The sequence below is a fragment of the Rhinichthys klamathensis genome, unplaced genomic scaffold (assembly GCF_029890125.1).
Source record: "Rhinichthys klamathensis goyatoka isolate OS25496 unplaced genomic scaffold, OSU_Roscu_1.1 h1tg000754l_1, whole genome shotgun sequence".
Lineage (NCBI taxonomy): Eukaryota > Metazoa > Chordata > Actinopteri > Cypriniformes > Leuciscidae > Rhinichthys > Rhinichthys klamathensis.
The window spans coordinates 156,407-173,513 of NW_026607160.1; the positions used below are offsets into that span (position 1 = coordinate 156,407).

Below are 17,107 nucleotides of genomic sequence, written 5' to 3' on the forward strand. Positions count from 1 at the left end.
AGTGAACTGAAACACTGGTGTGTGTGAGTGAACTGAAACACTGGTGTGTGTGTGTGTACTGAAACACTGGTGTGTGTGTGTACTGAAACACTGGTGTGTGTGTGTGCGTGTGTGTGTGTGTACTGAAACACTGGTGTGTGTGTGTACTGAAACACTGGTGTGTGTGAGTGAACTGAAACACTGGTGTGTGTGAGTGAACCCAAACACTGGTGTGTGTGAGTGAACCCAAACACTGGTGTGTGTGAGTGAACCCAAACACTGGTGTGTGTGAGTGAACTGAAACACTGGTGTGTGTGAGTGAACTGAAACACTGGTGTGTGTGAGTGAACTGAAACACTGGTGTGTGTGTGTACTGAAAAACTGGTGTGTGTGAGTGAACTGAAACACTGGTGTGTGTGAGTGAACCCAAACACTGGTGTGTGTGAGTGAACCCAAACACTGGTGTGTGTGAGTGAACCCAAACACTGGTGTGTGTGAGTGAACCCAAACACTGGTGTGTGTGAGTGAACTGAAACACTGGTGTGTGTGAGTGAACTGAAACACTGGTGTGTGTGAGTGAACTGAAACACTGGTGTGTGTGAGTGAACTGAAACACTGGTGTGTGTGAGTGAACTGAAACACTGGTGTGTGTGAGTGAACTGAAACACTGGTGTGTGTGAGTGAACTGAAACACTGGTGTGTGTGAGTGAACTGAAACACTGGTGTGTGTGAGTGAACTGAAACACTGGTGTGTGTGAGTGAACTGAAACACTGGTGTGTGTGAGTGAACCCAAACACTGGTGTGTGTGAGTGAACCCAAACACTGGTGTGTGTGAGTGAACTGAAACACTGGTGTGTGTGAGTGAACTGAAACACTGGTGTGTGTGAGTGAACCCAAACACTGGTGTGTGTGAGTGAACTGAAACACTGGTGTGTGTGAGTGAACTGAAACACTGGTGTGTGTGAGTGAACTGAAACACTGGTGTGTGTGAGTGAACTGAAACACTGGTGTGTGTGAGTGAACTGAAACACTGGTGTGTGTGAGTGAACTGAAACACTGGTGTGTGTGAGTGAACTGAAACACTGGTGTGTGTGAGTGAACTGAAACACTGGTGTGTGTGAGTGAACTGAAACACTGGTGTGTGTGAGTGAACTGAAACACTGGTGTGTGTGAGTGAACTGAAACACTGGTGTGTGTGAGTGAACCCAAACACTGGTGTGTGTGTGAGTGAACTGAAACACTGGTGTGTGTGAGTGAACTGAAACACTGGTGTGTGTGAGTGAACTGAAACACTGGTGTGTGTGAGTGAACTGAAACACTGGTGTGTGTGAGTGAACTGAAACACTGGTGTGTGTGAGTGAACCCAAACACTGGTGTGTGTGAGTGAACCCAAACACTGGTGTGTGTGAGTGAACTGAAACACTGGTGTGTGTGAGTGAACTGAAACACTGGTGTGTGTGAGTGAACTGAAACACTGGTGTGTGTGAGTGAACCGAAACACTGGTGTGTGTGAGTGAACTGAAACACTGGTGTGTGTGAGTGAACTGAAACACTGGTGTGTGTGAGTGAACTGAAACACTGGTGTGTGTGAGTGAACTGAAACACTGGTGTGTGTGAGTGAACTGAAACACTGGTGTGTGTGAGTGAACTGAAACACTGGTGTGTGTGAGTGAACTGAAACACTGGTGTGTGTGAGTGAACCCAAACACTGGTGTGTGTGTGAGTGAACTGAAACACTGGTGTGTGTGAGTGAACTGAAACACTGGTGTGTGTGAGTGAACTGAAACACTGGTGTGTGTGAGTGAACTGAAACACTGGTGTGTGTGAGTGAACTGAAACACTGGTGTGTGTGAGTGAACCCAAACACTGGTGTGTGTGAGTGAACCCAAACACTGGTGTGTGTGAGTGAACTGAAACACTGGTGTGTGTGAGTGAACTGAAACACTGGTGTGTGTGAGTGAACTGAAACACTGGTGTGTGTGAGTGAACTGAAACACTGGTGTGTGTGAGTGAACCCAAACACTGGTGTGTGTGTGAGTACACTGAAACACTGGTGTGTGTGAGTGAACTGAAACACTGGTGTGTGTGAGTGAACTGAAACACTGGTGTGTGTGAGTGAACTGAAACACTGGTGTGTGTGAGTGAACTGAAACACTGGTGTGTGTGAGTGAACTGAAACACTGGTGTGTGTGAGTGAACTGAAACACTGGTGTGTGTGTGTGTACTGAAACACTGGTGTGTGTGTGTACTGAAACACTGGTGTGTGTGTGTGCGTGTGTGTGTGTGTACTGAAACACTGGTGTGTGTGTGTACTGAAACACTGGTGTGTGTGTGTGCGTGTGTGTGTGTGTACTGAAACACTGGTGTGTGTGAGTGAACTGAAACACTGGTGTGTGTGAGTGAACTGAAACACTGGTGTGTGTGTGAGTACACTGAAACACTGGTGTGTGTGAGTGAACTGAAACACTGGTGTGCGTGAGTGAACCCAAACACTGGTGTGTGTGAGTGAACTGAAACACTGGTGTGTGTGAGTGAACTGAAACACTGGTGTGTGTGAGTGAACTGAAACACTGGTGTGTGTGAGTGAACTGAAACACTGGTGTGTGTGAGTGAACCCAAACACTGGTGTGTGTGAGTGAACCCAAACACTGGTGTGTGTGAGTGAACTGAAACACTGGTGTGTGTGAGTGAACTGAAACACTGGTGTGTGTGAGTGAACTGAAACACTGGTGTGTGTGAGTGAACCCAAACACTGGTGTGTGTGAGTGAACCCAAACACTGGTGTGTGTGAGTGAACTGAAACACTGGTGTGTGTGAGTGAACTGAAACACTGGTGTGTGTGAGTGAACCGAAACACTGGTGTGTGTGAGTGAACCCAAACACTGGTGTGTGTGTGAGTGAACTGAAACACTGGTGTGTGTGAGTGAACTGAAACACTGGTGTGTGTGAGTGAACTGAAACACTGGTGTGTGTGAGTGAACTGAAACACTGGTGTGTGTGAGTGAACTGAAACACTGGTGTGTGTGAGTGAACCCAAACACTGGTGTGTGTGAGTGAACTGAAACACTGGTGTGTGTGAGTACACTGAAACACTGGTGTGTGTGAGTGAACTGAAACACTGGTGTGTGTGAGTGAACCCAAACACTGGTGTGTGTGAGTGAACTGAAACACTGGTGTGTGTGAGTGAACTGAAACACTGGTGTGTGTGAGTGAACCCAAACACTGGTGTGTGTGAGTGAACTGAAACACTGGTGTGTGTGAGTGAACTGAAACACTGGTGTGTGTGAGTGAACTGAAACACTGGTGTGTGTGAGTGAACTGAAACACTGGTGTGTGTGAGTGAACCCAAACACTGGTGTGTGTGAGTGAACTGAAACACTGGTGTGTGTGAGTGAACTGAAACACTGGTGTGTGTGAGTGAACTGAAACACTGGTGTGTGTGAGTGAACCCAAACACTGGTGTGTGTGAGTGAACTGAAACACTGGTGTGTGTGAGTGAACTGAAACACTGGTGTGTGTGAGTGAACCCAAACACTGGTGTGTGTGAGTGAACCCAAACACTGGTGTGTGTGAGTGAACTGAAACACTGGTGTGTGTGAGTGAACTGAAACACTGGTGTGTGTGAGTGAACTGAAACACTGGTGTGTGTGAGTGAACTGAAACACTGGTGTGTGTGAGTGAACTGAAACACTGGTGTGTGTGAGTGAACTGAAACACTGGTGTGTGTGAGTGAACCCAAACACTGGTGTGTGTGAGTGAACTGAAACACTGGTGTGTGTGAGTGAACTGAAACACTGGTGTGTGTGAGTGAACTGAAACACTGGTGTGTGTGAGTGAACTGAAACACTGGTGTGTGTGAGTGAACTGAAACACTGGTGTGTGTGAGTGAACTGAAACACTGGTGTGTGTGAGTGAACTGAAACACTGGTGTGTGTGAGTGAACCCAAACACTGGTGTGTGTGAGTGAACTGAAACACTGGTGTGTGTGTGAGTACACTGAAACACTGGTGTGTGTGAGTGAACTGAAACACTGGTGTGTGTGTGAGTACACTGAAACACTGGTGTGTGTGAGTGAACTGAAACACTGGTGTGTGTGAGTGAACTGAAACACTGGTGTGTGTGTGAGTACACTGAAACACTGGTGTGTGTGAGTGAACTGAAACACTGGTGTGTGTGAGTGAACTGAAACACTGGTGTGTGTGAGTGAACTGAAACACTGGTGTGTGTGAGTGAACTGAAACACTGGTGTGTGTGAGTACACTGAAACACTGGTGTGTGTGAGTGAACTGAAACACTGGTGTGTGTGAGTGAACTGAAACACTGGTGTGTGTGAGTGAACCCAAACACTGGTGTGTGTGAGTGAACTGAAACACTGGTGTGTGTGAGTGAACTGAAACACTGGTGTGTGTGAGTGAACCCAAACACTGGTGTGTGTGAGTGAACTGAAACACTGGTGTGTGTGAGTGAACTGAAACACTGGTGTGTGTGAGTGAACTGAAACACTGGTGTGTGTGAGTGAACTGAAACACTGGTGTGTGTGAGTGAACCCAAACACTGGTGTGTGTGTGAGTACACTGAAACACTGGTGTGTGTGAGTGAACTGAAACACTGGTGTGTGTGAGTGAACTGAAACACTGGTGTGTGTGTGTGTGTGTGTGTGTGTGTGTGTGTGTGTGTGTGTGTACTGAAACACTGGTGTGTGTGAGTGAACTGAAACACTGGTGTGTGTGAGTGAACTGAAACACTGGTGTGTGTGAGTGAACTGAAACACTGGTGTGTGTGAGTGAACTGAAACACTGGTGTGTGTGTGTGTGTGTGTGTGTGTGTGTGTGTGTGTGTGTGTGTGTGTGTGTACTGAAACACTGGTGTGTGTGAGTGAACTGAAACACTGGTGTGTGTGAGTGAACCCAAACACTGGTGTGTGTGAGTACACTGAAACACTGGTGTGTGTGAGTGAACTGAAACACTGGTGTGTGTGAGTGAACCCAAACACTGGTGTGTGTGAGTGAACCCAAACACTGGTGTGTGTGAGTACACTGAAACACTGGTGTGTGTGAGTGAACTGAAACACTGGTGTGTGTGAGTGAACCCAAACACTGGTGTGTGTGAGTGAACCCAAACACTGGTGTGTGTGAGTGAACCCAAACACTGGTGTGTGTGAGTGAACCCAAACACTGGTGTGTGTGAGTACACTGAAACACTGGTGTGTGTGAGTGAACTGAAACACTGGTGTGTGTGAGTGAACTGAAACACTGGTGTGTGTGTGTGTGTGTGTGTGTGTGTGTGTGTGTGTGTGTGTGTGTGTGTGTGTGTGTGTGTGTGTGTGTGTGTGTGTGTGTGTGTGTGTGTGTACTGAAACACTGGTGTGTGTGAGTGAACCCAAACACTGGTGTGTGTGAGTGAACCCAAACACTGGTGTGTGTGAGTACACTGAAACACTGGTGTGTGTGAGTGAACTGAAACACTGGTGTGTGTGAGTGAACCCAAACACTGGTGTGTGTGAGTGAACCCAAACACTGGTGTGTGTGAGTGAACCCAAACACTGGTGTGTGTGAGTACACTGAAACACTGGTGTGTGTGAGTGAACTGAAACACTGGTGTGTGTGAGTGAACTGAAACACTGGTGTGTGTGAGTGAACTGAAACACTGGTGTGTGTGTGTGTGTGTGTGTGTGTGTGTGTGTGTGTGTGTGTGTGTGTGTGTGTGTGTGTGTGTGTGTGTACTGAAACACTGGTGTGTGTGAGTGAACTGAAACACTGGTGTGTGTGAGTGAACCCAAACACTGGTGTGTGTGAGTGAACCCAAACACTGGTGTGTGTGAGTACACTGAAACACTGGTGTGTGTGAGTGAACTGAAACACTGGTGTGTGTGAGTGAACCCAAACACTGGTGTGTGTGAGTGAACCCAAACACTGGTGTGTGTGAGTACACTGAAACACTGGTGTGTGTGAGTGAACTGAAACACTGGTGTGTGTGAGTGAACCCAAACACTGGTGTGTGTGAGTGAACCCAAACACTGGTGTGTGTGAGTGAACCCAAACACTGGTGTGTGTGAGTACACTGAAACACTGGTGTGTGTGAGTGAACTGAAACACTGGTGTGTGTGAGTGAACCCAAACACTGGTGTGTGTGAGTGAACTGAAACACTGGTGTGTGTGAGTGAACTGAAACACTGGTGTGTGTGAGTGAACCCAAACACTGGTGTGTGTGAGTACACTGAAACACTGGTGTGTGTGAGTGAACCCAAACACTGGTGTGTGTGAGTGAACCCAAACACTGGTGTGTGTGAGTGAACTGAAACACTGGTGTGTGTGAGTGAACTGAAACACTGGTGTGTGTGAGCGAACTGAAACACTGGTGTGTGTGAGTGAACCCAAACACTGGTGTGTGTGAGTACACTGAAACACTGGTGTGTGTGAGTGAACTGAAACACTGGTGTGTGTGAGTGAACCCAAACACTGGTGTGTGTGTGAGTACACTGAAACACTGGTGTGTGTGAGTGAACTGAAACACTGGTGTGTGTGAGTGAACCCAAAAACTGGTGTGTGTGTGAGTGAACTGAAACACTGGTGTGTGTGAGTGAACCCAAAAACTGGTGTGTGTGTGAGTGAACTGAAACACTGGTATGTGTGAGTGAACTGAAACACTGGTGTGTGTGAGTGAACCCAAACACTGGTGTGTGTGAGTACACTGAAACACTGGTGTGTTTGAGTGAACTGAAACACTGGTGTGTGTGAGTGAACCCAAACACTGGTGTGTGTGAGTGAACCCAAACACTGGTGTGTGTGAGTGAACCCAAACACTGGTGTGTGTGAGTACACTGAAACACTGGTGTGTGTGAGTGAACTGAAACACTGGTGTGTGTGAGTGAACTGAAACACTGGTGTGTGTGAGTGAACTGAAACACTGGTGTGTGTGAGTGAACCCAAACACTGGTGTGTGTGAGTACACTGAAACACTGGTGTGTGTGAGTGAACTGAAACACTGGTGTGTGTGAGTGAACCCAAACACTGGTGTGTGTGTGAGTACACTGAAACACTGGTGTGTATGAGTGAACCCAAAAACTGGTGTGTGTGTGAGTGAACTGAAACACTGGTGTGTATGAGTGAACCCAAAAACTGGTGTGTGTGTGAGTGAACTGAAACACTGGTGTGTGTGAGTGAACTGAAACACTGGTGTGTGTGAGTGAACTGAAACACTGGTGTGTGTGAGTGTACTGAAACACTGGTGTGTGTGAGTGAACTGAAACACTGGTGTGTGTGAGTGAACTGAAACACTGGTGTGTGTGAGTGAACTGAAACACTGGTGTGTGTGTGAGTGAACTGAAACACTGGTGTGTGTGAGTGAACTGAAACACTGGTGTGTGTGAGTGAACTGAAACACTGGTGTGTGTGAGTGAACCCAAACACTGGTGTGTGTGAGTGAACTGAAACACTGGTGTGTGTGAGTGAACTGAAACACTGGTGTGTGTGAGTACACTGAAACACTGGTATGTGTGAGTGAACCCAAACACTGGTGTGTGTGAGTGAACTGAAACACTGGTGTGTGTGAGTGAACCGAAACACTGGTGTGTGTGAGTGAACCCAAACACTGGTGTGTGTGTGAGTACACTGAAACACTGGTGTGTGTGAGTGAACTGAAACACTGGTGTGTGTGAGTGAACTGAAACACTGGTGTGTGTGAGTGAACTGAAACACTGGTGTGTGTGAGTGAACCCAAACACTGGTGTGTGTGAGTGAACTGAAACACTGGTGTGTGTGAGTGAACTGAAACACTGGTGTGTGTGAGTGAACTGAAACACTGGTATGTGTGAGTGAACTGAAACACTGGTGTGTGTGAGTGAACTGAAACACTGGTGTGTGTGAGTGAACTGAAACACTGGTGTGTGTGAGTGAACCCAAACACTGGTGTGTGTGAGTGAACTGAAACACTGGTGTGTGTGAGTGAACCCAAACACTGGTGTGTGTGAGTGAACTGAAACACTGGTGTGTGTGAGTGAACCCAAACACTGGTGTGTGTGTGAGTGAACTGAAACACTGGTGTGTGTGAGTGAACTGAAACACTGGTGTGTGTGAGTGAACTGAAACACTGGTGTGTGTGAGTGAACTGAAACACTGGTGTGTGTGTGTGCGTGTGTGTCTGTGTACTGAAACACTGGTGTGTGTGAGTACACTGAAACACTGGTGTGTGTGAGTGAACTGAAACACTGGTGTGTGTGTGTGTGTGTGTGTGTGTGTGTGTGTGTGTGTGTGTGTGTGTGTGTGTGTACTGAAATACACTGGTGTGTGTGAGTGAACTGAAACACGGGTGTGTGTGAGTACACTGAAACACTGGTGTGTGTGAGTGAACCCAAACACTGGTGTGTGTGTGTGTGTGTGCGCGTTAGGGGTGGAACGGTACACAGAAGTCACGGTTCGGTTCATACCTCGGTTCAGACATCACGGTTCGGTACGATTTCGGTACAAGGGAGTGAAAAGCAAAGCAAAAATGCAGAAGGCATTTTTATAAATGTCTTAAGCCTTGTATTTTTTTTAAATAAGTTTTATTAATAAAGGCATAGAACCAGTTTATTTGTACTGACAGTAGTTTTATATAATTAGTTTATTAATTAAATTATTAAAAAGACGAAAAGACCTTGAGATATGTTTGGTAATTGTACCTGAATGAATTTAAAATTAATTTGCTATTTCAGATCAAGATATTTGTTTTCCTTCATTTTAATTAACTAACTTTATTCTCATCTGAATTATAAATAATTGATTTCCGTATAAAATAATACTACCATAAAAACTTTTGTTAACAGGTGTAGGTTACAGTTTGACAAGAGTTTAGAGTGTGACAAAAGCACAATGTTGTGTTTTATTGCGAGTGTACACAAATATAAGTAAACAATTTGCAGTTTTAATGATGTCCTGTATGAAAAAAATGACGGAGTATGTTTTTACGTTTCCACTGTTCGATCGCCCGTGCCTCTCTCACACACACTCACACTCACACACACACACACACACACACACACACACACACACACACACACACACACACACACACACACACACACACACACACACTGTTCATCGCGCGATTCGCGCCCGCGCCTCTCTCTCTCTCTCGCACGCGCGCGCACACACACACACACACACACACACTGTTCATCGCGCGATTCGCGCCCGCGCCTCTCTCTCTCGCGCGCGCGAACACACACACACACACACCGCGCCTCTCTCTCTCGCACGCGCGCACACACACACACACACACTGTTCGATCGCGCCTCTCTCTCTCTCGCACACACACACACTGTTCATCGCGCCTCTCTCTCTCTCTCTCGCGCACACAGACACACACACACACTCCTGCATTGCAATCTTGATCGCAGCCTGTTCATTGCTGCGTTCACAGTCACACCAAAAGCGAATAGAGCGAAATTCATCGCTATTTAAGAGGTTTTTTTTATTTGTACCGTGTATTCTGCGTGCAAATTCGTGCACCGAACCGTGACGCCCGTACCGTTTCGGTTCAATACGAATACATGTACCGTTCCACCCCTAGTGCGCGTGTGTACTGAAACACTGGTGTGTGTGAGTGAACTGAAACACTGGTGTGTGGGAGTGAACTGAAACACTGGTGTGTGTGTGTGTGTGTGTGAGTACACTGAAACACTGGTGTGTGTGAGTGAACTGAAACACTGGTGTGTGTGAGTGAACTGAAACACTGGTGTGTGTGAGTGAACTGAAACACTGGTGTGTGTGTGTGTGCGCGTGTGTACTGAAACACTGGTGTGTGTGAGTGAACTGAAACACTGGTGTGTGTGAGTGAACTGAAACACTGGTGTGTGTGAGTGAACTGAAACTCTGGTGTGTGTGTGTGTGTGTGTGTGTGTGTGTGTGTGTGTGTGCGCACACCTGGTGGCGTGAGCGGCTCTGGTCCAGCAGTTGTCGGGATCGCTGCTTCTGCTTCTGCAGCTGCTGGATGGCGAACTGAAGCTGGTAACTTCCCGAGGCCGACGACTGCTTCCGAGCGCTGACCGATTCTCCATCACACACACACTCGGCTTCACACGCGGCTCTGAGCCTGAAGAGACACAGCGTAATCATCACGACATGTGAGGAGGAAACTAGTCCAGAAGCATCTCAGTGTCCCAGCAGGCCTGACCAGAGAGCACATCGCTTTACTCAAACATGTGATTAATGTTGCTGCTAACCGAGCGCCATAAAACAGTACAGCTGTTGTGTCATAAATGATGGAACATTTCTCAAATAAGGAAAAAAAACAACAAAACAAACGCTATCTGATCTGACTATAATGGAATGATAGGCTAATAAATCTCACAATGAGTTCTCAACCATGTGTTTATGTTATGTCAAGGAATATATATATATATACATATACTTTTTTTATTATTCTTAAATCAAGATCATTTTACATGAGAATCAAAATTACTTAATTTTTACAGAAAACAAAAATGTAATATCTTATCAAAACAAAAGTATATTGTGTTCAAAACAAAACTAAACAAATATACAAAAATCTGCCAATGGGAAAACAAGTTTATTTTGATTTAAGAGTGTTTAGATATTTGTAATGGAAAACAAGACAAAAACAATGATGAATAAACTTTTTTCTTTTGCAGAGAAATAAATAAAAGTATTAATGTTGTACTTTAATTATGAAACAAACATACTTTCAGCTGTACAGCACCTCTAAAAAGACAATAGTGTCATTAATCACTTATCTATGGAAGCTTGTTTATGCCACAGAATAAACAGATATATATTGTGACTTTTTATCTCACAATTGTGAGTTTCTTTTCATCTCACAATTGCGAGATATAAAGTCGCATTTGCGAGAAATAAACTTGCGGTTCTGACTTTGTTCTAGCAATGGAGAGCTTATATCTCGCAATTCTGACTTTAAAACACGCAATCGGGAGAAGTCAAGATTTCGAGATGTAAACTAACTAATAAAAAAAGTCGCAATTATCTTTTAAAAATGTTTTTTTCTGTGGCGAATGTAACCAAATTTCTTCATTGCACATATAAAATGAAAGCTAAACACACGATTTAAACAATATGTATTGTGAAAAGCGCTATACAAATAAATTTGAATTGAATTGATTTAGTGAGCAAATATAATACGTTATCTGTAGATATCTATAGCTTTTCATAGACAACAAAATATTCTGGTTCGGTCCACACGTGCCAAATAAATTTCGTTGAAGGTTTGCCGTGATAAATACTCTGAGAATACGCTATCAGACTCAAAATCAAACATGCTTTTGTGCTTTTCAAAGCAATCCTGGAGGATTCACCATAGTATGAATCGCATATAAACATATGTATGTGAATGTAAACACAGAAGTGAATTATTCTGGAATAAACATCAGTAAAAGCAGCTCTTGTGCAACAGGCTACATGAGAACAGTCGAGCCGAAGACACTCGGGATCACAGAGTCATGTGAAAGGAACCATCCACCCATGCAACTCTCATTTCTCATAACAGTTTGTGTGTTGGAAAAACAACTGGTGACCCATGAAGAAGCTCAAAGACCTCCACCTCACCACATCTACACCAGCACAGCTGCTCCTCCACACCTCGTCATCAGCTGCGCTAGCAGAGCACACACGCGGCCCACGGCACACACGAGGAGTGACTGGCAGGATAACACTGAGGAACGCCTTCACTGGCACTGAACACACACACTAACTGATATGAGCACCCTTCTAATCTCTCAGCAACTACTAATAATAAATAGAGCTGTGCATGATTAATATTAAACTATTAAAACAAAAGTTTGTGTTTACATAATACATGCGTGTGTACTGTGTATAATTATTTTGAATATATTAATACACACACATGCATGTATATATTCTAAATTATATATAAAAATATATACAGTATAATATTTCTTAAATATATACATGCATATTATTTATATATACAAAATAATTATACACAGTACACACACATATATTATGTAAACACAAACTTTTATTTTGGATGCGATTAATCGTTGCCCAGCACTACTAATAATACTAATTATTATTGTAATACACACCGCCGGTCAAAAGTTTTTTATGTTTTTAAGAGAAGTCTCTTCTGCTCACCAAGGCTGCATTTATTTGATTAAAAATACAAAATAACAGTAATATTGTTAAATATTTTGACAATTTAAAATAACTGTTTTCTATGTGAATATATAGTAAAGTGTAATTTATTCCTGTGATCAAAGCTGTATTTATCATCATTACTCCAGTCTTCAGTGTCACATGATCCTTCAGAAATCACTCTAATATGAGGATCTGATGATCAAGAAACATTTATGATTATTATCAGTGTTGAAGACAGTTGTGTACAAAATCTTTTATAACATTATAAATGTCTTTACTGTAACTTTTGATCAATTTAATTCATCTTTTAATGCATCTCCCCAAAAAATAAAATAAAAATTCTTACTGACCCCAAACTTTTGAACGGTACTGTTTAATGTTATTATATAGTATGTTTATGTTCATAGATCATTTCTATTTCAGATAAAAGCTGTTCTATTTCTATTTCTGCTTTCTATTCATCAAATAATACTGAAATAAAAATGTACACAACTGTTTTTAACACTGATAATAATCATAAATGTTTCTTGAGCATCAGATCCTCATATTAGAATGATTTCTGAAGGATCATGTGACACTGAAGACTGGAGTAATGATGCTGAAACTCAGCTTTGATCACAGGAATAAATTACACTTTATTATATTCACATAAAACAGCTGTTTTACATTGTAATGATATTTCACAATATGTTTGTTTTTTTGTATTTCTAATCAAATAAATGCAGCCTTGGTGAGCAGAAGAGACTTCTTTTAAAAACATTAAAAATCTTGACCGGCGGTGTGTATTAAAATATTTAGTTTGAAATGCTTGACTTCTCTTCAGCATATAAAATCATGAGGTCACACATTAATGAACCCAATATTAATGTTATCAGCACCATACAATAATGCATCATTTCAGGGGAGGGTGCATTAAATGCAGTGAGACGTGTGTGTGATGCATGCCTGCAGTGTGTGTGTGCCGTGCCCCTGGCGTCCGCGTTCACTCATTAACACAACACTGTTATCCCAGGCTGGAATTTCTCACTCGCCAAACAGAGGAAAGTCCTGTGAACCCCGGGCCATCTGGGTCCAATTAAGCTGAATAAAAAGCTTTTATTAAAATGAGGGCAGCATTGTATCCCTTACAACTATTTTTAGTCTCTCCACCTCTTAAATTCAACATGTGTGCATAAAAAAACCTTTGTTTCAGCAGTAAAATCGCTATTTTGCTACTCCTGTTTTAACTGAGGTCAGTCTGAATCATCTGATCTGGTGTTGCTGATCTCAGCACAGTCACAGCCCATTCTGAACGCCCAGCTCACATACACGTGCTTGCCATGCATTATGATCATTGTACATTAAATTTAATCTTTCACTTAATCAACATTTGTTAAAATAGAGAATTCCTCATATTTCCCGGGTTTGAATGCGCTTATCTTGTATGAAAAGCAACTGTGCATATAAATAGCTGTGCAATAAAAGCTTGATGTGTACTGGCAACTACATGTAAGGGTATTCTATTCATTAAAATATTGATGTAGTTTTGACATGGCCTACACAACACTTTTCCGTTCTGTCGAAATACCTTGCTTGTTTGCTTTACGCTCCAGATATACACTTTAAAAAAAAATATATGTAGAATTTTTTTTGAAGATTTATTTTTGGTGATTTTCACCTTTATTGTGATAGGATAGTATATTGGACAGGAAGTGAGGTGGGAGAGAGAGGGGAAATGGGATTCGAACTCGGGTCCGCGCCGACATATGTATCATTTTTAAAATGTAATTTGAATTTGAATATAGCCTTTGAAAAAGTATAAAGCAAAACATAAATATGCAATAAAAATGAATGTAAACGACTAGTATTTTTAAATTTCGACTACAGCAGCAGTATGATTTAGTCGACTAGCCAACTAGTCTTGCACAGCCCTACTTAGTAATACTGGTAACACTTTACTTGAAGGGGTGTGCATAAGACTGACATGACACCTTCATAACCATGACAGGACACATGAAGGAGGTTTTATGCATGTTTATGACAACTGTCATTAAGTGTCATTCGCTCAATTATGACATTTTTAATGGAAATATGACATTGTTTGAGATGTCTTTGTTATGACAACTTGACATTATCAAGACATTATAACCTGTCATAAATGTGTCATAAACATGACAGCAGATTAATTATGAAACTTAAGAAACTTTAGCTTTATGGGTTAACATTACATTAAACTGTCATGTGGTTGGTTTTGACATTGGCTGTCATGAGGCCATTATCCAAAATCCAGTGATCCGGTTGTAGTTTTTCTGTCTGTCCATTTAATAAGTGAGTGGGCGGGGCTAAAGAAGCCATTATGAAGTAGTAGGCATTGAACTCTGTCTTGTGCTGATGTATTCCTCTACATCCCATAATAAAAAAGAAAATTGAGCAAAACGAGTCATTTTGGCGACTTTCTTTTAATAAAAGCTGTTTTTGGACTAACAAGAAGTTTTGAGTTCTGAAACTCACACTGTACAATGACCGCTTATATGTCAAACGATCAAGAAAAAAATGACTTCTCAATTCACGCCCCCTTAAAATGGTGCAGTATTTAAACACGTCCCCTTAAACCAGTATTTGCATGTTCCTGCTACTGAGGGGGAGGAGATGGAGAGAAAGGGAGTGACTGAGGAGGAGACGTCTCTGGATCCTCATTTCTCAGGTCCAGGCTCAGGTTAGGGGCGAGTGGGCAGGAGGAGGACATAGGAAGACTAATGGAAGCGTGTGATGAACTGCACATAAAGATAACAGTGCCTTGCTAGGCCTACCTGTAAGTTCCCTTGACTAAAACCCGATAGGATTTTCCATTGGCTTTTGGATTATTGCAGTAAATAAGCTCTGTTACCAACAAACGTTTCTGATTCTTAAACGTTCTGTTCATCATGATAATCTTCAGAAATAAACACAACATTTAAGATTTTGAGGGAAAAATATACAATATTTTTGCAGTCAATAATTTTATCCCTTAAAACTCATCTTTGATCACCAAAATGACACATTTAAACGTTTTCCTTGTAAAAAATGTCTTCATGCTTTAAAATAGCTTGAATGTAACTCGACACCCTTGCGCCATTTAGTATGCGTGGTTCTATGAATATGCAAATGAGCCCCGCCTCCACTCACTCCCTCAGCTCAGAGATCCACTGGTTGACGATCACACGTTGATCTGATTGGTTACAAGGTCGTTTGTGACGTCAGAAACACCAGCGATTTCAAACCGTGTTTTTGAGACTGTCTTTGGTTCACTGCAGTTTTAAGCAGAAAATACTCAGCAATGCTGTCGACTTATGAACTTACACATGGTTTGTCTTAAAGCATATTAAAAACACCACATAGACGTATAAACAACATTAAAAGCTGGATTTACACCACAGGGGGACTTTAATATAATAATACAATCGCTAAAACTAGACCACGGTCACATGACTTCAACATCACTATCATTAAGCTTCAACAACTCTTTCAGTCTTTATCTATAAACAATTTCCATGAAAGTTTGGGTTAGAATAATTTGCGATTATAAACACAATGAGGTTGTGAAAGCGACTAGTGAGTAGGTGAGTTTATCTGCAACTCATTTATGGGTTTTGGCCTACAAATATATGTCATCCTTGCAGAGGTTTATTATTGCAATCATAAACCAAACTCTAGTGATGTGCACGTATGCGTGACACTGAGAGGAGGACAGTTTGAACCTTTTTGTAAGCATTCTCCTTTAAAAGAAAAGTACTAATTTAAGAGAAGGCACTGTATCGTCACTCCTCCACACTAGTACGGCCCCACGGCTCGGCACGCGTGTGATTGGAGGATTACCTGCTCAATTTACCCATCATAGAGTGAAAGTTTATCATTTGGACGTGTTTTGTCTTGTAAATGTACACATTCAAACAATTTTAAACGCGGAAGAGGCGAAAATCGGGACTCACGCGTTATCTGTGCACAGAGAAAGAGAGAGAGAGAAAGAGAGAGAGAGAGAGAGAGAGAGAGAGAGAGAGAGAGAGAGAGAGAGAGACACGTTTCAGACAGCGCTCAAAGATTTGATTCCTCTTTCGCGTTTCCTTGCCCTTGAACGGACACATTAACACATAATTTAGACAGAATACCCGTCTAAATGCCGGTCTCGGCAAGTATTCTCTCGGTTCTGTCATAAGTGAACAGTTGAGAAAGAAACCAAATGTTTGTCAGTTTATTCGGTCTTAAAGTGACAGCAGCCTAATATTCCTGATGTTGTCTCTGTCATTAATGTTAATAAAAAAACTAAATACAGCTTTAACAAAGATGAAGCTTTATTTAATTTCTACAGTGAAGAAATAGTGTTATTTTTCAAATTTAGGCTTAATTATTTATTTCTGCATTTTTTCTTATTTTATTACTGACAGTTCAATTGTTTTTAATAATGTTTGAACTTTATCAGTTAGGCTGGCAGTTTCTGATGTGGTATCGAAAAACTTCAAGTGAGCTTTAAGTAATACATGAAAAGCTAAGTTACATGCCCCATATATATATATATTAGGGCTGTCAAACGATTAATTGCATCCAAAATAAAAGTTTGTGTTTACATAATATGTGTGTGTGTACTGTGTATAATTATTTTTAATACATAAATACCCACACATGCATGTGTATTTAAGAAATATTTGCATGTATATAGACTGAATATAGCCTATATATCATGTATATTTTATATAAATATAAACATTTTATATATAAATAACATACTTTTCTTAAATTTATACGTGTGTGCATTTATATACAAAATAATTATACACAGTACACACACATATATTATGTAAACACAAACTTGTATTTTAGATGCGATTAATCGTTTGACAGCCCTAATATATATATATATATATATACAGGTGGAACTCGGAAAATTTGAATATCATGCAAAAGTTCATTTATTTCAGTAATTCAACTTAAAAGGTGAAACTAGTATATTATATAGACTCATTACATGCAAAGTGAGATATTTCAAGCCTTTATTTGTTATAA

General features: G+C 41.8%; 1 protein-coding gene across 1 annotated transcript in view; it reads right to left on the minus strand.

Annotated features, from left to right (window-relative positions):
- Positions 1–17,107, minus strand: part of ttll5 (tubulin tyrosine ligase-like family, member 5) — a 188,899-nt gene that overhangs the window by 45,428 nt on the left and 126,364 nt on the right. The window contains exon 28 of the mRNA XM_056242807.1: positions 9,884–10,052. Coding sequence (XP_056098782.1) covers positions 9,884–10,052 — 169 coding nt within the window. The remainder of the gene's footprint in view (positions 1–9,883; positions 10,053–17,107) is intronic.